The sequence below is a fragment of the Branchiostoma belcheri genome, unplaced genomic scaffold (genome assembly GCF_001625305.1).
Source record: "Branchiostoma belcheri isolate BF01 breed outbred unplaced genomic scaffold, Haploidv18h27 scaffold31, whole genome shotgun sequence".
Classification (NCBI taxonomy): domain Eukaryota; kingdom Metazoa; phylum Chordata; class Leptocardii; order Amphioxiformes; family Branchiostomatidae; genus Branchiostoma; species Branchiostoma belcheri.
In genome coordinates, this window is record NW_017803921.1 from 2,942,630 (window position 1) to 2,969,805 (window position 27,176).

Here is a 27,176-nt window from a genome sequence, read left to right on the forward strand (position 1 = left end):
TCATGATCACAATGGATAGTCAACTCAATTAGCCGCCTTCCGAAGCCTGGTAGAGGCAACTCATGAGGAAGACTGGTGTCCCAGTGCTTAAGGCATGTAATAGATTAATTGTGACAGACACAGAAGATACACAGTAAGGTGTATCTCTCCCGACAATTCACCATGAAATGTGCTGTAAGGAAGATTGTTCGAATTCCTTCATATCTGAAGATTAACGACTGGAAGTTATCGCATAAAGTAAAGAAGCGTGTTTCCTGGGCCGAGCCAACCCCACCTTGTACTGTCACCCTTCTTACACACAACCCACAGATACATGTGTCATGTTTCGGTACTTTGATCTTCATGTGAGAAATGTTTTCTGCCTCTATTTTGACATGTTAAAATTCGGAACAAATACTTAACATTAGGGCATCGTGCTTGGTAGTCAATGTTTTTTGTTATTTTGGCATCTACCTCTGAAAGAAAAAAAGAGTCCTATGAGATCATGATATTACTAATTGATAGAAGAATTAGATTAGTTAATTAGCTGGAAGATAGTTCTAAGACAGGAAGTCGATAATTCTGAGGTGTGGGTGCCCGTAAACACTTTTGGCCCTGTGCTAGCTTGTCCTGTTTGAATCACCGATAGGCTTCATAGTTAGGCCATGTTGATTTGATTATATGGATGACACCCGTGTTCCCGTCCAACTCCTAACCATGGTTAGGGGTGGGGGGCTGGGGTGGTTTTGGTCCGGCAGGGTTCGTGAGGCATTTTCTGGCATGGGTTTAACAGGGCACCATGTGGGACAATAACTGACTGCCTGTATGGAGCACGTGTACCGACGTTGTGTGATATTTTATGCTGACCTTTGCGAATCCAAACTGCACCCAAAAACTGGCGCTCGTGATAGTACAACATCGGGGCGTATACCTGGTATGATATAATTAATAATCATATTAAGGGCAAATTGGGTGTGTTCTGACGTGATCTTCTTGAAATCAAAAATTGCCCGTTTAAACTGACGCTCGTGATAGTACAACATCGAGGCGTATACCTGATAGATATAATTAATGGGAATGATTATCTTTATATTTAGGGCAAATTGGGTGTGTTCTTACGTGATCTTTTTATAATTTAAGATTGTCAATCCAAACTACACCCTAGGACTGACGCTCGTGATAGTACAAAGTTTGGGCGTACTCCTGATAGAATATACTGGAAATAATCATAATCATCATTATATTTTGGGCAAACTGGGTGTGGGCGTGTTCTGTAAGTATATTCTTTATCCGTCGATGGAGGTTAAACATCCAGGTAATAAGATACGCCAAAAACAGTTACTCAAGCAAGTGGATACGATTTTGGAAACGGTCATTTTAATCAAGCAAAATCCGACCGTTTTCAAAATCATATCCATAGTTGCCTCTATCAGGCTTCTTTTTGTGGCAGGGGTTTAACAGGGCACCAGGTGGGACAATAACTGACTCAATAGTAAAACCACAGGTAATCCCAGGGTTTACGTGTAGCCAGTTTTCCAAGGCCGTTCAGAATAGAGTCTCCCATCACCATTTGATCCAGTACAGTGCCGTTTTCCTTGGCACGCATAAGGTATTTGTGACCGTGGGATTTTGATCCATATAGATATACCAAGGAGCTTTGAAAATATATGAATAATTATCTTCTGCCTAAAATGTGGTATGAGTAAAGAGACTCAGAAGCTATGAATAGATGTGGATACCAGGCTACAGGTACAAGGTATAGGTGCATGTCCACACCCGTACATATACAAGTTTTAGTAATTCTAACTTGTAGTCAACTTAGATATACTAACGCATAAGATCAGACTATGCAAAGGATTAAGTTACAAAGAAAAATATATATCTCTTTATTGTTTTAGAAGAAGGAGACTTAAACTACGTATACACACAGTAAACAAATATTAATTCTTCTCGACGAGTTCATAGTGAGTAAAATCAAACAAACTACACTAGGAAGTAAACTTATCATTATATAAAATACTAGTAGTAGATACTACATGTATATGCCGTTAAGGTGCTAATAAAACTTGTAATGTCTAACACTATAGTATTGAGATATACTCCAATTAACATCTACAATCTACTTCAATGAACACCTAGCAATCTAACTATGCATAGTAATACATGTGTGAAATTTTAGATTTTTTTCAACGACGCCATTTATAGCATCTGTAACAACGTTTGTGGGCGATAAATAAGTAAAATTCTTTCCTCAATAATGTTTATTACAATTAATAAAGTTAACGTAGTTTTGCTATTATAATTGATGATGATAATGACGGTGCCGATCCTTCGGGTGTGTGCCGTAGAGTTGCATATCCAGAAACGGAGGAGACGTCGGAGGTAGAATCGAAGGAATCGGAGATGGTGGTGGACCAGGTGACGGACTGACTGTCCCGGGGACGGTAGGACGGCGGCGGCCGGTGCGGTCGTGGGAAGGGCCGGGGGTGCTGTTGGGTCTTCAACGGAAGACCGTTCCGCATAGGCAAGTAGCGTCGTATTGGTCGTAGATAATACCGCCTTGGTCTGTAGTAGTAACTGTGGGATAAAAAAAACGTGTAGCAAATGAATCAGTTCTTAAAGTTCGAATTAGTCTGGACTGACATATAACAAAGAATTCATCTGATAAACTTACTAGTATTTCTTTGGCGCACATATATAGGGGCACAGACAGCATAACAGGGCGAAGAGTAGAGCAGCTAGCAACGCCGCTCCGACAATTATCCCCGCTAGGATACCGGGTTGAACTGAAACATAAAGCATGTACGTTTTCAATTATTAATTTCTTGACATGTGCAACATACATAATACATAACCAAAGCATCCCATGAAGAATATATCCTACTCCGCCCTTGGTGCTGAAAAGATATCAATTGATCTATCTGTTTTCGTTGAATAATTTCGGTTTTGTTGCATTTGTGATCTTGATAGATTTCACTTTGTATGTGCAATACCTGACTGTACTATTGACTGTACTATACTATAGGTATAGGAAACTGGTTATCAGTAGAAATATAAATGCTTTGATAAAAGACTAAGTGTACACTTCTATCTAACATACATCACTACATATCCTACTTCCTTCTTTTGTGAAAAACATATAGACTATTATCATAATATATCTAGTTCACCACCGCCTCATCAGTAAAGTTTTTACCTCAATGATATGTTATTTTGTGAAGTACTGATCATGATTGATTTTATTTAGAACTTACGAACGTTCCCTGGTGTAGTTGTTGGACAAAATTCATCCCTGCCACCAATATAGCACCTGCATGAAACAAAAGGACACGTATTATGTATTTACTGGTCCCTGCCCTGAACAAAACATTTTATTACGACGCTGTTCATGCAACACAGAAAAAATCATAATGCTGAGGTCACATTTCCAAACCTGGGCCCGGCCGGGCTGTTTCGATTAACGAAAAATCTTCAATTCACATCAATAATATACACAGATAGTTCCCATTATTAGCTTTCCACTTTTTTTGTGCTTTGTTGTCTTTTATATCATACTTTTCGTTCCATAAGACTGCCCGGCCGGGCCCCGCTTTGGAAATGTGACCCCAGCATAAAAGAACAAAAAAACTCACGTTGTCTTGAAGTCTATCCCAAGGGTGTTTTCGACGTTCAGGTCACTGGCTTCTCTAAGATAAGCCTCCAGATCAAACCCTTCATTGACGCTATCAGTCCGCAGATACACGGTGTAGTTCGCAACAACCCGGCCGTTGATGGTGGTGATGTCGTTGACTTCTACGCGCTGGACGTCGTCTCTATTCGGACTGTTCGAATGATATTGCTCCAGCTAACGATAAGTTTAAGAATGAATGCAAGAAGACCTTTAGTGTACATTTTTGACCCACATTTCACGATTATATACAATTGTCAATGTATATAGATTCATGTATAGATGCCTAGTATGCACAAGTACTTTGTCCTTTGTCTTCTTGGTAATTGTATAAATGTAGGTGGTGGTACGATTGGTTAGAGTTGGTTTATCGTAGGCTGTAAGCTTGATTCTTGGCATATACGAATAACATGAGGGTATGGACCCTTTCAAATTTTGACATGAAGAATATATATGTTTAACACATTTTGGTTTGTAAGGCATTTAGAACTGATATTCTTAATGTAGAGACATAACTTTTCCATTTATGACATACGAAGTGTCAATTATATTTTACAAAATATCTGTCATTTATAAGAGAGTTAACTTACCACTTCTTGGATTTGTGCTGTCGTATTTCTGTAGACCTCAGAACTTCTGTTTCTTAGCTGATCAGTCATTCTGACGTTGTTCATGACCACATAGAAGTTATGAGGAGCTGTTGTCGGAAAAAAACGTCGGACATGAAAAAATGTATTTGTGGTGAACAGTCTTTATTACCTTCGCCAAGAAGGTTATGTTTTCAGGGGCGTTCGTGTATGTGTGTGTTTGTGTGTGTGTGTGTCTGTAAACACGATAACTTGAGAAGGCCTTGATGGATTGTCTTGATACTTGGTAGGTGGGTAGGTCTTGATGAGACCTCAAAATGATTAGATTTTGGACCCCCTAGCGGCTTATTATGGTACTGCAGCTGAACTTCCGGTTTTGATATCTCATGATCTAGACATGCTATGGTGATGAAATTTAGATGGTAGGTAGCTCTTGTGCTGGGAAAGAAGTGACGTGAGTATAGGCCCCCTAGCGGCTTGCTCTGGAACTGCAGGGATAAATTCTTGAAAATATTCAAAAGGGGATAACTCAAGAACCGGTTGACGGATCGCTGTGATTTTTGGTATGTAGGTAGCTTATGTGATGCTCAATATAATGATGTGACAATTATGCAAATATGGATGTAATTTGCATAATTTATGGGGAAATTCTATAAATCAGCTGCATTCCATGATAGGACAATTGAAGCTTGTGACATTGGTAATTGACAACGAGAGAAACACAGGAAGATATTGATTATGTTAATAATGACTTAATTTGCATAATTAATGAGAAAATGTTATAATTATGTAATGATAACTGCCTGGAATTCCATACTTGTGGTATTTGAAAGTTAAATTGAGGTGAACATCATTAAACATAATTTATTCAAATCAGGACCTCATTTGCATAATTTATTACTACTATTAGGAAATGCTAGAATGCATTCTTTGTTAATATAAGACTGTCTTTTGGTTGAGATTATGATAAAATGATATAATTCATGAAAATTAGGTTCCTATTTCTTAAATCAGGGGGGAATAATCTAATCTAAACTTTGTCAGTCATAAAGATTAACATCATTTGGCGAAGGTATGAGATCGGGGAACTCTAGTTATTGAATACTACACAACAGGTCTGCTGGAAAACCTAAATCTCGTAAAACTTGACTCAAATTTAACGCAAATTAGTTTCGATTCTAAGAGAAAGGTAGGCGTGGCCTAGATAAGGCCAGAGTGCCAGAGTCCCGAACGCCAGTCGAACCTGGTCGGCTAGTGTTAGAGGACAAATTGGGAGGATCTAGGAAGGTCGTGAATGTCTGATAGCGGCTTTACTGTCAACAGATTGTCATCAACTGTAGGCAGCGTTCTGTGAGCCTAGACTTACCTGTACAGGTCACCCCGGTGTTGCATTCTAGTGTCTGCACAGCTTGTCCCACACAGTCCGTGCCACCAAGACCAGGAGCAGGGTTGGTGCAGGCTCGGGCCCGATTCCTCACGCCAACTCCACACGTCACGCTGCAGTCAGACCACGCGCCCCAGTTTGACCAACCGCCATTGACTAAAAATAGTACATGAAATGTTATGAAGGCATCTAATGCAAATTTAGGAGGGCAAAACTGGAAATATTAGGAATACTGCATATCTGTATCTCTGTATCTGTATGTTATTGGCATCTACTAATTCACATTAGCACATTTGTATTAGTATGTCCTTCTTTGGGCGTTTAAATCAACGCAGAACAAGCTCCAGGTAGGTTGACTCTGGGTGGTACCCCAATAATCAGCCCAGAATCCGTCCAAAAACGGTCACTTCCGTCACAAGTTTTGACACTTTTTCTCCATTAATGTCGATATACATTTCAATCTAGTATGTAAAGTGACTAGAATATTGACATTTTGGCCCAAATTGATGTTACATCCTTACAATCGCCATTTGGAGTGAACTCCAATCGCTGAAGATTTCCTCATACGCACCGCCAGGTGGTGTTCTAAACAAACTGATGGTAAAGATTTTTAGTTACCTGGACAGGACACTCCCACATTGCAAGGTTGTGTGTCTTGAACCGGTCCAACACAGTCCGCCCCACCGTTGGCCGGTGCAGGGTTGTTGCAACCCCGGTTCCGAGTCCTCACGCCAACTCCACAGGTCACGCCACAGCCGGACCATGGACCCCAGCTTGACCAACCGCCATTAACTACAGCTGATATAAAATGATCGAGTTTGATTTGACGGAAAATCAATCAGGCATTTATACATGTAAACATTCTATGTCGTTCAAAGCGTTGTAAGAAGGCACTTTAAAATGATCATTGGAAGGGGCGTCTAATTCTTGAGTCACAATTAAAAGCCTGGGTTAAACTTACCAGGACAGGGGTCCCCTGTGTCGCATTGTTGTGTCTCCTGAGTTGGTCCAGAACAGTCCACCCCGCCGTTAGCTGGTGGGGGATTCACGCAGGCTCGGTCCCGAGACCTCATTCCAAGTCCACAAGTCACGCTGCAACCGGACCATGGCCCCCAGGTTGCCCAGCCGCCATCAACTGCAACAAATACAAAACCGTTCACCAACTTTCCAACGGATGTGTCAGGGCTTGTGCCCGCTCAAACGGACTACGCAATAATAATAAAAAAATGGAAACTATGGAATTGTATCACCTTGACATGGCGTCCCCGTGGCGCATTGTTGTGTCTCCTGAGATAGTCCAACACAGTTTGCCCCACCAGTACCAGTGCAGGTTCGATCCCGAGTCCTCGTACCAACTCCACAAGTCACACTGCAGTCGGACCACGGGCCCCAGTTTGACCAACTGCTATCGACTATAAGAAAAGAAAATAGCTAAGTATGCGGGAAAAACCTCAAAGGTAAACGTTTTCTACGGGCCAGCTCCAAATGATCTTTTTTGTGTCACCCTATACTACTACAGGGGAAAATTTGGGAAATCATGACAAAAACTGACGTTAAGGAGTTTCCATACATGCACGTTCAGATACATATACCAAACGGACTGCTTTTAAGTGTTTCAAACGTATGCCCTAATCTGTACGGAATACACTTACCAGGACAGGTCACCCCAATGTTGCATTGCTCCGTCTCCTGACCTGATCCAACACAGTCCGCCCCACCGTTAGACGGTACGGGGTTGGTGCAGGTTCGGCTCCGAGACCTCGAACCAACTCCACACGTCACGCTGCAGTCAAACCATGGGCCCCAGTTTGACCAGCCGCCATTTACTGCAGCTGATACAAAAAGTTTGGATATCAATTTACCGAGCGTAAATGAGCGTATGCAGGTTTGTTAAGACCAGGGTTTAAAAGTGATTGATCACAAGGTCAAACAGCCGAATATGTAACAGGGGCTCAATATATCTCCAAATGGACTTTTCGATAGTGTTTGAAATAATTCAAGACACTAGCTTCTTTTGTTACAGAATAGACTTACGTGGACAGGTCACCCCCGTGTTGCATTGCTGTGTCTCCTGAGCTGCTCCAACACAGCTCGCTCCACCGTTCGCTGGTACAGGCTCGGTGCAGGTTCGGGTCCGCGTCCTCATGCCAACTCCACACGTCACACCGCAGCCGGACCATGGGTTCCAGTTTGTCCAGCCGCCATCAACTACATAGGAAAGAAAGAAGGTATTCTGTGACAAACTTCAATGAACCTTTGTTACATGTGTATGATATTGCAATTATTTCTAAGAATAACATTCATAAAATCTATCTACCGTACCATTACAAAATCAATACAATAGGATGTACCGAAAAAAAAATACAAAAGACGTAAGTTCTGCTGCAATACCAAGGTCAGCCAAGACATGTCCCACATTCGATCTTGACCTTTGTCTTCCCGAGACATAGCCAAATGTTAAATATCATCAGAATCCATAATGACCTTCTTAAGTTATGTTGAACACAAAATTGTGGGAACGCAGACAGACACACAAACAGACAAAAAACAAAACCTCCATTTTTTCTGAAAATACTCAACACCTACCAGGACAGGACACTCCAGTGTTGCATTGTTGTGCCTCCTGAGCTGGCCCAACACAGTCCGCCCCGCCGTTAGCTGGTACAGGCTGGGTGCAGGTTCGGGTCCGAGTTCCCGTCCCAAGTCCACACGTCACGCTGCAGCTTGGCCAAGGTCCCCAGTTTGACCAACCGCCGTCAACTACAGAGGACAAAAATCAAGATAGTGTAAAAAAAAATCAGAAAGGTGTCCTTCTTTAGTGAATCACTAGAACTATAGGAACTATAGGAATGTTGTTATCCATATCTTGCCTTCATCTTGAAAACATACTTCCTTCCGACCCACTCAACGTAAATGACGCCACATTATGTACTTTACTTCTTACAGGTAGCCCCAGCCTCCCTTACCCTACCAACTGCCGTATCTTTGATATTGTGTTTAACTATATCCACCACTCTGGAAGATTTGACCAATCTCAATAATGTTATGCTAGGTATTGGTGCGCCAGCCACTTTCATTTTATGTTAATGCTATACTTTATGTCATCTTTATGTTTACATTTGTATTATGATTTATGAGCAGCGGATTTACATAAGCACAACAAGTGCTTCCTATCCAATGCTCAAAAATCCATGTGAATAAAATAAAAAAATAAAAAAAAATAACTATAGGAACCCTTGCTTTGTATCTTTATGGACATGGACAAATGGAGGGGACATACGAATAATATGATTGCATTTACATGTACATGTAGCCTTCTGTGCAGGCCTCCGAGCGCATGCGCGTTTTAATACTGCGTTTTGTATAATTGACGGCGTTTCTGGCGATGTTGTAACGAACCTGCTATATAAGGTCAAACCCGCTGCTATGGCCAATTGTAAGATCCGCATGATCCTACATCGTTTTTAGGTAGAATGATCACGATATACACACGACTCACCTTGACATTGTACCCCAGTGTTGCACTGTTGTGCCTCCTGAGCCGATCCAACACAGTCCGCCCCACCGTTAGCCGGTACAGGATTGGTGCAGGTTCGGCTCCGAGACCTCGTACCAACTCCACACGTCACGCTGCAGTCGGACCACGGACCCCAGTTTGACCAGCCCCCATCGACTACAACTAACACAAAGCGTTTGTATATCAAATTATCGGCAATAAAACGTGCATATGAAAGTAGTAAAGGTTGTCAGGTTGATGACTTCTTGATTGAATACTAAAGTTCTTTACTCGCAACCACTTGTTAAACGTTCCGATGATCGTCAAAATTGCCCTGATGAAGATGACAGACGGTCATAGAAACGTCGGTTCTTGTTAAACAAGTGGTTGTGTGTAAGGAACTTTGCTATAAGGTTCAACCAATGATCAGTTGGTCATTCAAATGAACAGCCGTTTCACTGGAGAATAGATTTACCAGGACAGGTCACTCCTGTGTCGCATTGCTGTGTCTGCTGAGCTTGATCGGCACAGTCCGCCCCGCCGTTAGCTGGTGGGGGTTGGTGCAGGTTCGGGTCCGAGTCCTTGAACCGAGTCCACAGGTCCTACTGCATCCAGACCATGAGCCCCAGTTTGACCAATTACCGTCAACTACATGAAGAAGATGGAAGTACAGGTTCTTTAAGACAAATTGAAATGTGCCGTTTTAAGAGGGCCATGCTAGATACCTAGTACATCTCGGTTCTATTTTTGCTTAGGTTAAACAGGCAAAAATGGAAGGGCCTAACGAATGATAGAATTTCGTATATAATCTAATATAATCTGCTTTTTTCAGGAATGCTTGGCACTAGATGTGGATTTCTATTAACTTTCGTAAATTTCTACAAGAGGGTGCATTGAAGATACTGGTGCAACAAAATAACCGCTAATAACCTGGACATGACACCCCCGTGTTGCATTGTTGTGTTTCTTGAGTCTGTCCAAAACAGTCCGCCCCACCGTTAGCTGGTGCAGGGTTGGTGCACGTTCGGGTCCGAGTCTCCGTACCAAACCCACACGTCACGCTGCAGCCGGACCATGTACCCCAGTTCGACCAAACGCCATCAACTAATATGAAATAGATTACTCAGCCTAATGATCCAGTCTAACCTCCGATGAGACGTAGTGCATGTTGACAGTATGATAGCAATGGCAAGCAGCCCCCTATCTCAGTCTTCTCTCCAGACTAGTCGGCGTGCAGGCCTACTAGTAAGCGATTCAACCACCATCTACTGCGGCCATATTCGACACCTTCAGGAATACGCAGCTCCTGTTTAACGTTTGAAATGCCTTCTTCAATAACAAGCACATCGGCAGACAGAAAGCGTACAAAATCTGGTATTCAGGATTATTAGTTCGGAACTACACTGCCAATCATCAGGATTGTCTTGTAAAACTACTGTCACCTGTAACCCACAGAACTTTGCCAGCAAAAGGCAAGGCAGTTACGGCGCTTCTTCTCCTGGCTGTCACAGGCTCTAGAACATCAGCACGGCAGCTGAACTCATAACACTACAAGCAAGCCAGTGGCCGGGGAACAAAACGCTACGTCTCAAGCGCGATGGCAAAGCTTTCTTTATAATCTCAAACGGAACGTTGGAAAACGTGGGGACGTCTCTTTTAATTTGACATCACAGACTTACCAGGACAGATCACCCCTGTGTTGCATTGTTCTGTGTCCCGAGCTTGTCCTTCACAGTCCGCCCCACCGTTAGATGGTGGAGGGTTGTTGCAGATTCTGTCCCGAGACCTCGTGCCAACTCCACACGTCACACTGCAGCCGGACCATGGGCCCCAGTTTGACCAACCACCATCAACTACAACCGGCATAATTAAAGATTTGGATCTAGCTACGGGCATATGGCAAGTTTGACGACGTTAAGGTGGGCATAGAAAGCTTCTTGAGCACCGGCCTTTCGTATGGACCAGAGCAGACGTTGTTAATTGATCACAGACGTTCCTCAACCTTGATGGATATTACTTCAATAGCAATACCACCCACAAAATATTTAGCTCATTCTGAACCCACTGATTTTACGAAGTCGGCTCACCGGAACAGGGCACCCCCGTGTCGCATTGTTGTGTCTGCTGAGTTTGTCCAACACAGTCCGCCCCGCCGTTAGCCGGTGCAGGCTGGGTGCAGGTTCGGCTCCGAGACCTTGTACCAATTCCACACGTCCTGCTGCATCCGGACCATGAGCCCCAGTTTGACCAACCACCATCGACTATAACTCACACAAAAACGGGATTCAAATTTGAGTTCTATATAAGAATACATATCTCGACGCTCGGGCGGCTTTTTGTATCGTTGTGCCAGTTACCGAGTATTCGGATGAACAGTGTCTGAACGACTCTTTGTCAAAACCTCAATAAACAGTACCTGGGGCGGATTGGAAAGATCTAGATCTAATTTGACCTATTGTAGTCGAGTTTGATAGCTTTCAAAGGGCCCTTTATAAGATAGACATACCTGGACAGGACACGCCTGTATTGCATTGCTGCGTCTCTTGAGCTTGTCCAACACAGTCCATCCCACCGTTAGCTGGTGGGGGATTGGTGCAGGTTCGGGTCCGACTACTCGTACCGATTTCACACGTCACGCTGCAGCCAGACCACGGGCTCCAGTTCAACCAACCGCCATCAACTAAACTCACGATCACACAAAATAGATTACACGACGTCTAACCTTTGGTTAAGGCACAGATCAGCATGCTAACAGTAAGGTAGCAGAATGGAAAGCAGGCGCCTGTCTCTTCTCTCCAGACTAGTAGACGTGCAGGCCTACCGGTAAGCGATTCAACCACCATCTAATCCGACGGCTTTTGGAATACGTTGTTCCTGTTGGGAATACTACCCTCAACAGCAAGGACGTCAGCAGACTGGAAAGCGTAGAAAAGCTCGTATGCAGCATTATCCTTGGTCGGAACTACACTGCCAATCTTGATCAGAATGTCTTGCAACAATATTGAAGCCACAGTCGCTTGCAAACCGTAGACATGACTTAAGCTACAAGTTTGTCGGCAAAGCAAAGCAGTCGCCACGCTTTTGCTCCTGGCTGTCACAGACTCCAAACCATCAATACGGTAGCTGAATTTATTAGGCTACCAGCAAGCCAGGCAGAGAAACAACGTTAACCGCGATACCAGCGATGGCAAAGCTTCTTGTCCAACTTTCTATCCAATTGGACAGTAGCGTGGTCGGCTTAAAGGGTCATTTGGCAGGCTTCTAACCTCATTGCTTTCACAGAGAAGACTTACCAGGACAGGGCACCCCCGTGTTGCATTGTTGTGTCTGCTGAGTTTGTCCAACACAGTCCGCCCCGCCGTTAGCTGGTGCAGGGTTGGTGCAGGTTCGGGTCCGAGACCTCGAACCAACTCCACACGTGCTACTGCAGCCGGACCATGGGGCCCAGTTTGACCAACCTCCATTAACTACACGCAAAACAAAAGGTTGGTACTCTGGATTATCACAAACTGAAGATTGTGCCTTTCTACAAAATTGAAGACGCTGATTTAATTACAGAAACGATCTGAAAATTATTTTGATGTAGAATGGGCCCAGTATGAAACAGAAACCTCAATGGCCACTAGCTAGAGTGAACCACAAAGATCCCGGTCGAGTTAAATGCTCTGGAGATTTTGCACACCACACACACACACACACACACACACACACACACACATGAAACAGACCTACCCGGCACAGGTGGACAGGTCACCCCCGTGTTACATTGTTCTGTCTCCCGACCAGGTTCCATACAGTCCGCCCCACCGTCAGTTGGAGGAGGGTTGTTACAGAGTCTGTCCCTAGACCTCGAACCAACTCCACACGTCACACTGCAGCCGGACCACGGACCCCAGTTTGACCAACCACCATCAACTACATGGAAAAACAATGAAGGTACTCTGAGACAAACGAAAGATGGTTCTTTTTAAAAGGACTGCCTAGGGGACTGCCTAGGGCTTATGGACACTCCTCTGGCCAGTGGATACTGTCTTGCCACCGTAGTATCTGCTTTGAGATCAGGTACGAGTACGTGTATGATTTTGAAATTATTTTATTTAGTATAAACAGGCTGAATGCTGGGCACTATTAATTCATAAGGTAATACCCTTAGACTACACGTGAAGTTGCAGATTGTAGTTATCAATTATCGTACTGCTTGAGGACACATCGGAGACTCAGATACAACAATGTGGCTAAGACTTACCAGGACAGGTCACCCCTGTGTCGCATTGTTCTGTTTCCTGAGCTTGTCTATCGCAGTCCGCCCCACCGTTAGCCGGTACAGGATTGGTGCAGGTTCGGGTCCGAGTCCTCGTGCCAAGTCCACAAGTCTCGCTGCAGTCGGACCATGGGGCCCAGTTTGACCAACCGCCATGAACTACATGGAAAACAAAATACAGGTACACATGCATACTAAAGGTTGTGCCTTCTTAGGCAACTACCTGTAGTATAACTAAGGCGCACCTGATTAGCGCCTTGGTATTAAGATTTATCTTAGAGGGAAGCCACGAAAACTGTGATTACATAAACGACTACACAAATACAACACACACACACACGCACGCACGCACACACACACACACACACACACACACACACACACACACACACACACACACACACACACACACACACACACACACACACACACACAAATATCATACATAGAATAAACGTACCTGGACAGGTTACCCCTGTGTTACATTGTTCTGTCTCCTGAGCCTGTCCAACACAGTCCGCCCCACCGTTAGCCGGTGCAGGCTGGGTGCAGGTTCGGGTCCGAGTCCGCACACCAACTTCACACGTCACGCTGCAGTCGGACCACGGGCTCCAGTTTGACCAACTACCATTAACTACATGAAAAATCAAGGGAGAAATTACATTATCAAACATTAGAATGACAAAATTCCACAGATAGAATTTAAAAATCGTGAATCAAGTATCATATTACAAGTCCACCATATTACATAAAACCATAATACCACATATCTAGCATTACCAGATGTTACTGATATCTTAGAGGACGATTCTTTCGGGACTCAGGTATAACAATTTGGCTAAGACCTACCTGGACAGGGTACCCCCGTGTTGCATTGTTGTGTCTGTTGAGCTGCTCCAACACAGTCCGACCCACCGTTGGCCGGTACAGGCTGGGTGCAGGTTCGGGTCCGAGACCTCGTACCATCGCCACACGTCCCACTGCAGTCGGACCATGGTCCCCAGTTTGACCAGCCGCCAGGAACTACATATACATGTAAGACAAGCACACACTCTAGATACTTTAAAAGAAGCTGAAGACAGTGCATTTTAACTGAACTGCTTGAATTGAAGTGGCTCAGATCGTTGCGTTTGTATCTACAAACCAGGCCAAAGGTAAGACACGAATAGTATGACTACATGGGTGATCTGACGGTTATTTTCAGCATGATATGCATTTTAAAGTATATCTAACTCTGGCATAGAACGTACTTGGCACAGGTGGGCAGGTCACCCCCGTGTTGCATAGTTCTGTCTCCCGACCAGGTTCCATACAGTCCGCCCCACCGTCAGTTGGAGGGGGGTTGTTACAGAGTCTGTCCCGAGACCTCGAACCAACTCCACACGTCACACTACAGCCGGACCACGGACCCCAGTTTGACCAACTACCATCAACTACATGAAAAAAAAAAAACAACGGCACTCTGAGCCAACTGAATTCGGTTCATTTTTCTATCCTTCTAAACTTCAACGAGGACATAAGGACGAGTCTGGCAGATGGTATGAGTACAATCAATGTACATGTATTATCTTCAGGTACATTTATGATCATGAAACAATTGTCAGCTAGAATAAACAGATCACTATCACTTTATAAGATAATACTCTAGACACTAGACATTTGACTACGCATGAAATTGTGAATTGTAGTTATCAATTATCTCAGAGGTCACTTTGGAGACTCGGGTATAACAATATGGCTAAGTCCTACCTGGACAGGGCACCGCCGGGTTGCATGGTTGTGTCTGCTGACTTGGTCCGACACAGTCCGCCCCACCGTTAGCTGGTGCAGGCTCGGTGCAGGTACGGTTTCGAGTCCTCGTACGAAGTTCACACGTGCAGTTGGACCACGGGCCCCAGTTCGACCATCCGCCATTAACTACATAGAAGACAAAAGTTAGGTCCTCTAAAACAAACTGAAGATCGTGTTTTTTACTGAGCTACTTGAATTGAAGCGACTCTAACTGTACTGGTGATGTGGTAAGTGTAGACAGGGTTATTGGACAAAGGCTAGAACTTACCCGGACAGGGCACCGCCGGGGTGCATGGTTGTGTCTGCTGACTTGGTCCAAAACAGTCCGCCCCACCGTTAGCTGGTGCAGGCTCGGTGCAGGTACGGTTTCGAGTCCTCGTACGAAGTTCACACGTGCAGTTGGACCACGGGCCCCAGTTCGACCATCCGCCATTAACTACATAGAAGACAAAAGTTAGGTCCTCTAAAACAAACTGAAGATCGTGTTTTTTACTGAGCTACTTGAATTGAAGCGACTCTGACTGGTGATGTGGTATTGTAGTTGCAGTAGTGTAGACTGGTTTATTGGACAAAGGATAGAACTTACCGGGACAAGGCACCGCCGGGGTGCATGGTTGTGTCTGCTGGCTTGGTCCGACACAGTCCGCCCCACCGTTAGCTGGTGGAGGGTTGGTGCAGGTTCGATTTCGAGTCCTCATAAGAAGTCCACACGTGCAGTTGGACCACGGGCCCCAGTTCGACCATCCGCCATTAACTACATGCAGCCAACAAAATTAGATTGTATCCAATTTCACCAATATTTTAACGGTCAAACGGGGGCGCTCATTGCTACTTTGATGGGCATTCATAGGTCTTTTTTACAGCTAGGTTAGACGCAAATTATGCCAAATATATCATAGTAATAAAGTTCATCTTACCAATGGGTGCAGATGTCGTAGCCCTAGATAGACGAGCTGTTGTTTTATCAGGAGGAACGGACGCCGTTTTCTTGTCAGTTGTGGTTGAAGCTGTCGGAGTTGTAGAAAGCTAAGTTTTGTTAACTGTACCAGGAGAATCACTCCAGAAAACAGTGCAGGCTATGTCGCAAATAAACAGTGTAAAACAGCACTTTTAGCATGACGGAATCCTGACAGTTGTGAAGAGAAGGAAACTAAAGTGGCATGGTCACATAATGAGGTCACATGGGCTATGAAAGGCAATTCTTCAAAGAACAGCAAAAGGAACAAGAAAGACAGGGAGGCAGGCAGAAAAAAAATTGACAACATCCAAGAGTAGACAGAAAAAAAAACTTTGCGGAAACCCTAACCTTAGCAAACAAAAAAACATACAGAGCTACAACGACCCTGGCCTGAGTTTAAGGGACCCAGGAGGTAATAGGTACTCAAGAGGTTTATTGTATGTGCCCTATCTGTAATTATTGTATTTTCTATATATGTTGTACTTGCCTGTATGTAAGTAAATATGATTGCATTATCAGTACCAAGGAGAGGTATTGACTTACCGGTAGTTACGATGTCAGTGGGCGTGAGCTCTTGTCTGGACAGTAGTTGTTGACTCTGTGTTTTAGGTTGTATGAAAAAAAACATCAATAGCAATCGGCAGGAGGACAAGAAAGTGTAGGGAGACAAGGTCAAATTTGAAAGTGTCCGTTGTTTCCACTTGCTAATTGGTGCAGTGAGTGCAACCTAGATTCATTTAATGTAGTATCTGTGAGGAAGCTGTTGTCTATGGAACAGTGGGACGACTTAATGCTATGAGTTCGATAGTCTTGAGGGTAGCTAACATTAAGTTAGACACACTGGTGGGGAAACTACACTTAACTATATGATCATGAAAACAGTGATTGTGCCAGCAGTGGGCCGTGATTGTGCCAGCAGTGGGGGATGCTAGTTCCGTGGTTGGGACAGCAGTGAGGGATGCTAACTATGTGATTGTGACAGCAGTGGGGGATGCTAATTCCGTGATTGTGACAGCAGTGAGAGATGCTAATTATGTGATTGTGACAGCATTGGGGGATGCTAATTCCGTGATTGTGACAGCAGTGGGGGATGCTAATTCCGTGATTGTGACAGCAGTGGGGGATGCTAATTCCGTGATTGTGACAGCAGTGGGGGTTATTGTGGCAGAGGCGAGGGATGGTAATTCCGTGATTGTGCCAGCAGTGGGCCGTGATTGTGCCAGCAGTGGACCGTGATTGTGACAGCAGTGGGGGATGCTAATTCCGTGATTGTGGTAGAGGCGAGGGATGGTAATCCCGTGATTTTGCCAGCAGTGGGCCGTGATTGTGCCAGCAGTGGGGGAAGCTAATTCCGTGATCGTTACAACAATGCTTATGGAGTAATCTTGATTGCAGTGAGGAAGCTGCTACCACGATAGCAGTGACGCTTGTGGGTAGAGGAATAAATGGTACCGGGTGTCTTGGTAGTAGGCATAGTTGGGGCTATCCGGGTGGATGTCTGGAGAGCGGTGGATGAGGCTGTTGTCAGTGCGGTAATGAGAGGAGACGTTGTCCTGGCAGGAGATTGTGAGGCTTTCGTCTTACCAGTTATGGGAAGAGCTGAAGTTGAAATGTTTGGTAAGCCAGGTATTGTCCTTGTGACAATTGGGGCACTTGTCTTGCCAAACGTGAGAGACGTTGCCTGGAATGTTGTACTAGAAGCTTTTTTCTGGACGGTAGAAGATTGGGCTTGAAATGTAGGTTGAGTAGAAAACAACGTCCTGTTAGCAGTCCCGGAAAAAGCTGTTGTCTGCACAGTAATACGAGATGTATTAGAAGTGGGTTGAATCTTGGTAGCAGGCACAGATGGGTCCATTCGGGTGGATGTTGTCTGGACTGTATTGATAGGAGACGTTGTCCTAGCAGGTGATTGTGAAGGTTTTGTCATAACAGTTATGGGAGAAACTGAAGTTGAAATATTTGTTAAGCCAGGCACTGCCCTTGTGACGGTTAAGGCACTTGTATTGCCAAAAGGGAGAGACGTTGACTGGAATTCAGGAGTAGAATCTCTTTTCGAAACTGTAGAAGTTAGGGCTTGAAATGTAGGTTGAGTAGAAAACAACGTTCTATTAGCAGTCCCGGAGAAAGCTGTTGTCTTCACAGTAATACGAGATGTATTAGAAGTGGATCGAATCCTGGTAGTAGACACAGTGGGGTTCATTCGAGTGGATGTTGTCTGGAGAGCAGTGGATTGGGCTGTTGTCTGCACTGTATTTATAGGAGCTGTTGTCCTAACTGGCGATTGTGAGGCTTTCGTTTTCATAGTTATGGGAAGAGCTGAAGTTGAAATATTTGTTAAGCCAGGCACTGCCCTTGTGACGGTTAAGGCACTTGTATTGCGAAAAGTGGGAGACGTTCTCTCGAATTTAGGAGTAGAAACTGTACTCCGGACGGTAGACGTTTGGGCTTGTGTTGTAGCTTGAGTAGAAAACAACGTTCTATTAGCAGTCCCTGGAGCCGTTGTCTCCATAGTGGGTTGAGTCATCGTTCGAACGGAGATTGTAGGGGCTGAAGTTGTCAAAGCTGATGTTTTGGGAGAGAAGGACTGACCTGTTGTTTTAACAGAAGTTTGCATAGGTGATGTCTTGGTGTAGATGGGGATAGTTGTTGTCTTGCTGGAGGTGGAAAAAGCCGGTGTTCTGATGGAGGATAGATTAACCTTGGGCGTAGTGGGCAGTGTTGTGGCAACAGGGGTTGGCGGAGTGGCAGTTTTAACGGAAGAGAGTAGAACCGATGTCTTGGTGGAGGTGGGTGAGGCTGTTGATTTAACAGATTCCTGCGTAGTTGTTACTTTAATGGAGGTTGTTGGAGCAGTGCTGGAAAGAACTGTTCTCTCTATGGTTGTAGCTGTTAGATTATCAGTGGATTGACGTCGAGATGTCTTTAGAAATGTTGTTGAAGGCGCAGTTGTGTTAACTGTTGTAGGGACAAGTTGTGTTTTATAATTATGAACTTGCACCACAGAAAATTGATATTGAGCTGAGCAATTTGGCAAAGTTGTCATATGTGTAGTTCTAAAAGTAATTAAAACTAGATATCGGAGATCTCATGTCTTCGTCAGAGGTACATCGTTCTAGAGAAATTAACATGCGTATTCTTCACTCTTTTTAATAAATCAATTTGGTCTAAAGAACAAAAGAACTATTTTTATGGTACAGAACACCCTGAAACGGTTTGCCACAGATTATACAGATGCGTCGTCACCCGTGTTAGCCCCCCCCTACGTTATTTGAGTTTGGACTGTTACTGGAAAAAAAACGTTCAAGAAATTCTTACTGTGTTAACATGTTGAAAGTGTCACGACAGCGCCGTAAAATATAATAAGAGAAGATGTTATAAAGGAAAGAATCAGAACAGGGTGACTACTGCTGTTTTGTTAATTTGTCTTTATGACAAATAGAAGACTTGTTTCTTGTGTTCTTTGTGTCCTAACATTTGTACTTCTACAGTTAGTATATTCCAAATCTAGGCATCTCGTTTTTCGGCCCTTCGTGTTTTTATTGCGCGCTTGCCTTAGATTTAAGGTAATTAGATTTAAGGTCTCCAGTGGACGTCATCCATAGCAATTACTTGGTGTGGCCGTAGAAAATAACCTGACATATGTCCAACCTATCCTCCCCCTACTGAAGTTATAGTACAATCCCTCAATGTAACGTCATTTGATCCCATCCCATTATGGGGTTCCCCGCTATATCCAGCTGTCGGCTGTCTCCAAGCAGATGTAGTGGGGGGATTTCTAAAACACAAAAGGTCCTATTACGGGGACATAACGACCTCCACGACTCTCATCTTTGAACTCAATCTTGGAGACCACCACAGTAACATGCCTATCAAATTTCATTAACTTCCATCCACACATACAAAAGTTATCCTGCTCACAAGAAAAATTAACAAAATGCCCCCTGTAGTCACAACGAAACCCCCCACGAAGCTCAGTAACGAACTTAACCTTGGTCCCGACAATAGTAAGCACCACACCAAGAATTAATCAACATTTTACAAATACTTGAGTTATCTTGCTAACAAGCCACAAACACAAAAGGTGCACTAACGTGACGCACGGACCCCCCACGAAGCCAAAACTTGTACTTGACTTTGACCTTAACAGCGGTAATCTGCCTGCCAAAAATCATGGACGTCGAATCATGCCTTCCAGAGTTATATCGCAAAATCCGCAGTTCCCCACACTCCGGCGAGACAATTTCATAGTCCTTCTGACGAAGACAAATATCAAAGCATAACCATGAGGAAAACTATGTTAAGAGTAAATGTACACTTACCAGTGGTTACATTTGTCGTTTTGGGTGTGGTTTCTAGAGCTGTTGTGTTGACAGCAGTCCTTTGCGTTCTTGTCGTCATTGTAGTAGATGAACCTGTATTTGGAATTGAAGAAACTTTTGTCATCATCACCAGTTTCTAGGATTTTTATTTGCATAATGATGGTAATAGAAGATGTAGAACTTGCATTTATTGGTGATGTGGCAACCTATGTGTAGGCTAAAACCATGGTAGAAGAAGACGAAGACATGGCTCTTGAGATGGCTGTTTCTTCAACAGTGATGCTGCATCAATCAGTGCCGGTGGTGGAAGCTAATACCGCTACAGCAGTGGCGAAAGCTGTTTTCAACTGCTGTGGCAAGTGATTTGATTAATGTTCAATGGTGGTAGCTGTGAATTCTAATGCTCTAAAAGTTGTGGTGAATCTTATCCTGACAGCCGTGGTGTAAAGCTATACCTTAACAATAGGGTGGGAGTGGGAGCCTCACGCGGAGTGAACCAGTGTTTTGCCTTGCTTTTAGAGGCAATCATTGTCTTACCAGTCATTAGAGGTGTATTGATGCTAGTTACTGGGGTTGATACTTGAAAAGGTGATGTTAGGGCTGTTGTCTGGACGTTAGTAGGAGGAGTTGTTGACTTATTGGTTGATGGTGGAGCTCTTGTCTCCAAAGAAGTGTGCGGGACTGCTGTCTTGTTGGATGTGGGTTGGCCTATGGTTTGGTTAGTAGTGGGAGGGGTTGTTGTCTGAGAGGAGGCGGACGGGCCTGTATTCTGGATGGTAGTCCGTGTGACTGCTGTTGTTCTATTGGCGATTGTTCGTGTTTTTGTCTCAACAGGAGTCATTGTTTGAACAGAGATTGTAGGAACTGAAGTTTTAACGGAAGTGGCTGAAGCTGTTGTTTTGGTGGAAACGGGCGGAACTGCAGTTTGCAGAGTTGATGTCTTGGTGAAGGTAGGAATGGCTGTTGTCTTGATGGAGGTGGACAGGGCCGCTGTTCTGATGGAGGATGAAATAGACTTGATGGTGCTGGATGGAGGTGTTGTCTCAAAAGGTTTGGGCGGAGTGGCAGTTTTAACGGAAGAGAATTGAACCGATGTCTTGATGGAGGAGGCTGAGGATGTTGATTTAACATACTCCTGTGTAGTCATTGCTTTAGTGGAAGTTGTCTGGTTGTTATTGGGAGCAGTTGTTGACTTATTGGTAGATGGTCGGACTGTCTCCAAAGTAGTAAGTGGGGTTGCTGTCTTGTTGGATGTAGGTTGGACTGCTGTTTGGTAAGAAGTGGAAGTAGATGTTGTCTGGATAGAGGAGGGCGGACCTGTAGTCTGGATGGTAGTGGTAGAGGCTGTTGTCGCTTCGGTAGTGGGAGGGGCTGTTTTTGGTTTCGTAGTGGTTGTGGCTGTTGTCTCCATAGTTGTATTCGGGGCTGTTCTATCCGCCGTAATTGATGGGCTTGTTGCCCCCTTGGTAGTGGAAAGGGCTCTTGTCTGGAAAGCAGTGGAGTGGTCTATGGTTTTGTTGGTCGTGGGAGAGTCAGTTGTTTCCATGTGAGTGTCTGTTGTTTTAAAGGTAAAGACAGGAGTCTTTGTCCTGACTGGAGATTGTGAGATGTTCGTCTTGCCAGTTATGGGAGAAGCTGAAGTTGTAGTGTTAGTCTTGCCAGCTGTTGCCTTTATTGAAGTTAGGGCACTTGCCATGGTAGACGTGAGAAACGTCGCTTGGAATTTAGTGGTAGAAGCTGTATTCCGGACGCGGGTAGCTTGCGTAGAAAACAATGTTCTATTCGTTGTCCTAGGGATGGATGTTGTTTCCAAAATCACATGAGATGTAGTAGATGTTGTAGAAGCCGAAGAGGTTGTATTAATCGCAGCAGGAAGAGATGGAGTTTTCATGGTAGTTAGTGGTATTTCACTTGTTGGGAGAGCCGACGTCTCGTCAGAAGGGGTGAAAGTTGTCCCCACAGATGGAGTTCTAGCTGTTGTCCGATTGGTGATTGTCAGAGTCTTTGTCTCTACAGACGTGGGTTGAGTCATTGTTTGAACGGAAGTTTTAACAGAAATGGGTAAAGCTGTTGTTTTGGTGGAAATCGGTAGAGCTGATGTTTTAATAGATGTTTGTAGAGGTGATGTCCTGGTGAATGTGGGAATACCTGTTGTGTTGATGGAGGTGAACATAGCTGCTGTTCTGTTGGAGGATGGAATAGACTTGATGGTAGTGGGTAGTGTTGTCTCAACAGGGGTAGGCGGAGTGGCAGTTTTAACGGAAGAGACTAGAACCGATGTCTTGATGGGGGTGGATAGAGCTGTTGATTTGACAGATTTTTTAGTAGTCGTTGCTCTCATGGTCGTTGATAAAGTTTTTGTTTTCACGTTGGTGGAACGAACTGTTGTATTAAAAGACATTTGTAAAGATGTCGTTTTAATATAGGTAAACAGGGCTGTTGTTTTCTCAGAGCTGGGGAGGGGTGTTTTGTTGGAAATGGGCTGACCTGTTGTTTTAACAGACGGTTTCAGGGGTGATGTATTGGTGTAGGTGGGAATTACTGTTGTCTTGTTGGAGGTCAACAGAGCCGTTGATCTGATGGATGACAAATTCACCATAGAGGTAGTGGGTAGTGTTGTCTCAACAGGGGTAGGCGGAGTGGCAGTTTTAACGGAAGAGAGTAGAACCGATGTATTGTTCGAGGTGGATAAGGCTGTTGACTTATTAGATTCCTGTGTAGTCGTTACATTAGTGGAGGCCGTTGAAGCTACTGTTTTCATGGCAGTGGAAAGAAGTGTTGTATTAATAGAGATTGGTAAAGATGTCGTTTTAATGCTGTAGGTGAACGGAATGGTTGTTTTCCCAGAGATGGGTAGGGGTGTTCTTTTACCAGTTGTGGGTGAAGCTGCTGTTTTAATGGGAGTAGTTGGTGTTGATGATTTGATGGAGGAGAGCAGAGCTGTCGTTTCGGTAGATGTGGTAGGAGCTGTTGTTTTGATAGAGGTGGGCAAAGCTGTTGTTTTAGCAGAACTTGATCGATCTGTTGATTCCATTGAGAAGGGTGGAGTTGTTGTTCTCGCAGACGTGAGTGAATCTGTTGTTTTAGAAGTGCCTGTTCTGTAGGTGGTACTAAGAGGGGCTGTTGTCTCAATGGTAGTGAGAATAGGAGATAATGTTTTGACTTCAGTAGGTCCAACGTTAGTTGTCTGAACAACTGACGGTGATTCTGTTGTGCCAGTAGTACCAAAAGAGGCAGCTGTCTCGATTGAAGTAGGAGGAAATGTCGTCTTGATTGAAGTAGGGACTGTTTGTATATCGGCAGTGGTGACAACAGCTGTATTTGGAACATTTGTTGCTTCGACACTTGTAGAAGTTGTTTTTGCTGTAGTTTTAGGAACACTCACCGTCTTAAGAGTACTGGAAAGAGTTGCTGTTCTTTTTATGGGTAGTTGGCAACTTAGCAGTGGGTTGACGAGATGTGGTTTCAATTGTAGTTGAAGGGGTAGTTGTTTTAATTGCTGTATAGATAGTATGTTTTTATGATAATCATGTTGTACCGAGGAAAATAATAGTAAGATGAGCTGTTCAATGGAAATGTTTGTCAAAGCTATCACGCACGTAATTCCATAAACATGTATTAACGTACGCCAGAAAAGTTACTCAAACAAATGGATAAAGAAAATGACGTTGTAAGGCTAGTAGTGTTACACTTACCAGTGGTTACGTTTGCTGTAGACTTGATCGTAGTTGATAGAACTGTGGTGTTCGCAGTGGTTGTTGGTGCTGTCGTCTGAATAGCAGTTGATGCACCTGTGATTGAAATGACAGAAAAATACGTCATCGACAGTAGTCTCTGGAGTTGTTATTTCAACTGTTATTATATAATAATAACTGCACTTTGGTGGTAGAAGTCAGTGTCACTACAGCCGTGGTGAAAGCTGTTTTGTTTTCAACAGTTGAGTGACTAGAGTGACTGAGTAACAGTGATAGTGACGTGTGGATTTTAATGCTGAGAAAGTAGCGGTGAATGCTCAAACAACTCAAACAACAGCAGTGGTGAGAAGCTATACCTAAACAATAAGGTGGGAGTCTCTGTGGTGGTGAACTAATTTTCTGCCTAGCCTGTGGAGGCAGCTGATGTCTTACCAGTGGATAGAAGTGTGTTGATGGTAGTAAACGGGGTTGTTACTTCAATCGTGGGGACTGCTGTTGTTCGTATGGTAGTTGGGAGAGCTGCTGTCTGAATGCTAGTGGATGGGACTGTTGCATTGGCAGCAGTCCGAGTGTAAGTTTGAAACGTAGAGGGACGCAGAGCTGATGTCTGAATGGTAGGATGTGAAGCTGTTGATTGGGTAGTGGTGAGAGAAGCTTTTTTCCCAATCGTAGTTGGGCCTGTTGGCGAGATGGTAGTCGAAGGAGCTGTCCTCTTTATTGTAGTGGATGGGACTGTCGTTAGGACGTCAGTGTGTTGAGATGTCTCGAAGGTTGCAAATGGGACTGTTGTTTTTGGGGAAGTGGTGTAGTTGGTGGAAGTAGTGAGTGGGGCTGATTTTTGGATAGTAGTTGGAGGGGTTGTGGTTTTTGTGACATTGACAGGCGCTGTTGTTTGAATAGTAGTGGGAGGGGCTGCTGTAAGCGTAGAAGGGGAGGGTGTGGTTTGGATAGACGTGGGGGTGACTGTTGTTTCAACGCTGGTAAGACGGCCTGTTGTTTTGATAGTAGTAGGAGATGCTTTTGTTTGGGTATTTGGAATGGTTGTGTTTTGAAAGGTAGTGGGAGGGACTGTTTGAATATTGGTAGAATTTGTTGTTTCTCTGGTAGTAGAAGGGCCTGTGTCTTTAATAGTACTGAGAAGGACCGCCATTTGGTCAGTAGTTGATGTTGATGTAGATGTAGTAGTAGGAGCGACTGTTGTTTGGATAGTAGTGGTAGGGGCTGTCGTTTGGATAGTATTAGGTAGGGCTGTTTCCTGAATAGTAGTAGCAGGAGTTGTGATTTTGATAGTGGTGGGAGGGCCTGTTGTTTTGATATTAGTAGGGGATGCTGTAATTTGGATAGTAGTGAGTGGGGCTGCTGTAAGGGCAGAAGTTGGCGAGGCTGTTGTTTGGATAGGCATGGTAGAGGCTGTTGATTGGATAGACGTGGGAGGGGCTGTTGTTTGAATTAAAGTAGGCGAGGCTGTTGTTTCTATGCTTGTAGTAAGAGGGCTTGTTGTTTGGGTAGTAGTAGGAGGGACTGTTGTTTGGATAGAAGCACGAGGGGCTGTTATTCGGATGGTACTTGGAGAGGCTGTTGTTTTGATAGTGGATGGAGCTGTTGATTGTGTAGAAGTAGGATGGCGTGTTGTTTGGATAGTAGTGGAAGGAGCTATTGTTTGGATAGTACCAGGAGAGGCTGTTGTTTGGATAGTAGTGGAAGGAGCTATTGTTTGGATAGTACCAGGAGAGGCTGTTGTTTGGATAGTAGTGGAAGGAGCTATCGTTTGGATAGTACCGGGAGAGGCTGCTGCTTCGATAGTAGAGGATGGAGCTGTTGTTTGGATAGAAATTGTAGAGTCTGTTGTTTGGATAGTAGTGGAAGGGGCAGTTGTTGGGGTAGTAGCATGGGGGGCTGTTGTTTGGATAGTTCCAGGAGAGGCTGTTGTTTGTATAGAATTTGGAGGGCCTGTTATTTGGATAGTAGTGGAAGGGGCAGTTGTTTGGATAGTAGTAGGAGGGGCTCTTGTTTGTATAGTAGCGTTAGTGGTGGATGCAGGTGTTGTTTGTATAGTAGTAGGAGGGTCTGTTGTTTGGATAGTGGAAGGGGCATGTGTTTTTATAGTAGCAGGAGGGACTGTTGATTGACTAGGAGAGGCAGTAGTGGATTGGGATGTTGTTTGGGTAGTAGCTGGATGGGTTGTCGTTTGGATAATTGAAGAAGAGACTGTTTTTTGTATAGAAGTGGGAAATGCTGTTGTCTGCATAAAAGTAGGGGCGGTTGCTTGTATGCTAGTGGCAACGGAAGCTGTTTGTAGGGTAGAAGGAGGGGCGGATGCTGTCTGTAGGGTAGTAGTAGGGGCTGCGGTTCGGATTATAGTAGGAGGGGTTGTTTTGTGGACTGTGCTAGTAGGTGCTGTTGTCTGTATGGTAGCAAGGCTGGCCGTGGTTTTGATATTAGTAGGAGGGACTGTTGTTTGGATAGACGTGGGAGGGGCTGATGAAAGGACAGACGTTTGGGAGGGTGTGGCTTGGATAGACGTTGAAGGGGCTGTCGTTTCGATAGACGTGGGAGGGGCTGCTGTTTGGATAGACGTGGGAGGGGCTATGGTTTGGATAGACGTGGAAGGGGCTGTTGTTTGGATAGATGTGGAAGGGGCTATAGTTTGGATAGACGTGGAAGGGACTATGGTTTGGATAGACGTGGAAGGGGCTGATGTTTGGATAGATGTGGAAGGGGCTGCTGTTTGGATAGACGCGGAAGGGGCTGTTGTTTGGATGGACGTGGAGGGGGCTGTTGTTTGGATAGACGTGGACGGGGCTGTTGTTTGGATAGACGTGGGAGGGGCTGATGTTTGGATAGATCTGGAAGGGGCTGCTGTTTGGATAGACGCGGAAGGGGTTGTTGTTTGCATAGCCGTGGGAGGGGCTGTTGTTTGGATGGACGTGGAGGGGGTTGTTGTTTGGATTGACGTGGAAGGGGCTGATGTTTGGATAGATGTGGAAGGGGCTGCTGTTTGGATGGACGTGGAGGGGGCTGCTGTTTGGATAGACGTGG

The 27,176-nt window shown here is 44.5% G+C and overlaps 2 protein-coding genes across 2 annotated transcripts in view; both read right to left on the reverse strand.

Annotated features, from left to right (window-relative positions):
- Positions 1-1,934: 1,934 nt before the first annotated feature.
- On the reverse strand, positions 1,935-14,788 carry LOC109474501 (SCO-spondin-like). Its single transcript, XM_019774790.1, is given in 25 exon segments — positions 1,935-2,556; positions 2,654-2,765; positions 3,234-3,289; positions 3,612-3,823; positions 4,237-4,343; positions 5,600-5,773; positions 6,236-6,415; positions 6,579-6,752; positions 6,868-7,029; positions 7,270-7,449; positions 7,652-7,825; positions 8,204-8,377; positions 9,117-9,296; positions 9,589-9,666; positions 9,669-9,761; positions 10,044-10,217; positions 10,793-10,966; positions 11,201-11,374; positions 11,620-11,793; positions 12,407-12,580; positions 12,846-13,028; positions 13,360-13,533; positions 13,835-14,008; positions 14,224-14,397; positions 14,625-14,788. Coding segments are annotated over 25 exon segments (3,990 nt in total). The 5' UTR covers positions 14,686-14,788; the 3' UTR covers positions 1,935-2,258.
- Positions 14,789-16,082: 1,294 nt separating this feature from the next.
- Positions 16,083-27,176, reverse strand: part of LOC109474538 (mucin-5AC-like) — a 25,846-nt gene continuing 14,752 nt past the window's right edge. The window contains exons 11-14 of the mRNA XM_019774864.1: positions 24,138-24,233; positions 20,443-20,535; positions 16,667-16,721; positions 16,083-16,172 (exon numbers count right to left, since the gene is read on the reverse strand). Of these exons, the coding sequence (XP_019630423.1) occupies positions 16,681-16,721; positions 20,443-20,535; positions 24,138-24,233 (230 nt within the window). The 3' untranslated portion in view covers positions 16,083-16,172; positions 16,667-16,680. The remainder of the gene's footprint in view (positions 16,173-16,666; positions 16,722-20,442; positions 20,536-24,137; positions 24,234-27,176) is intronic.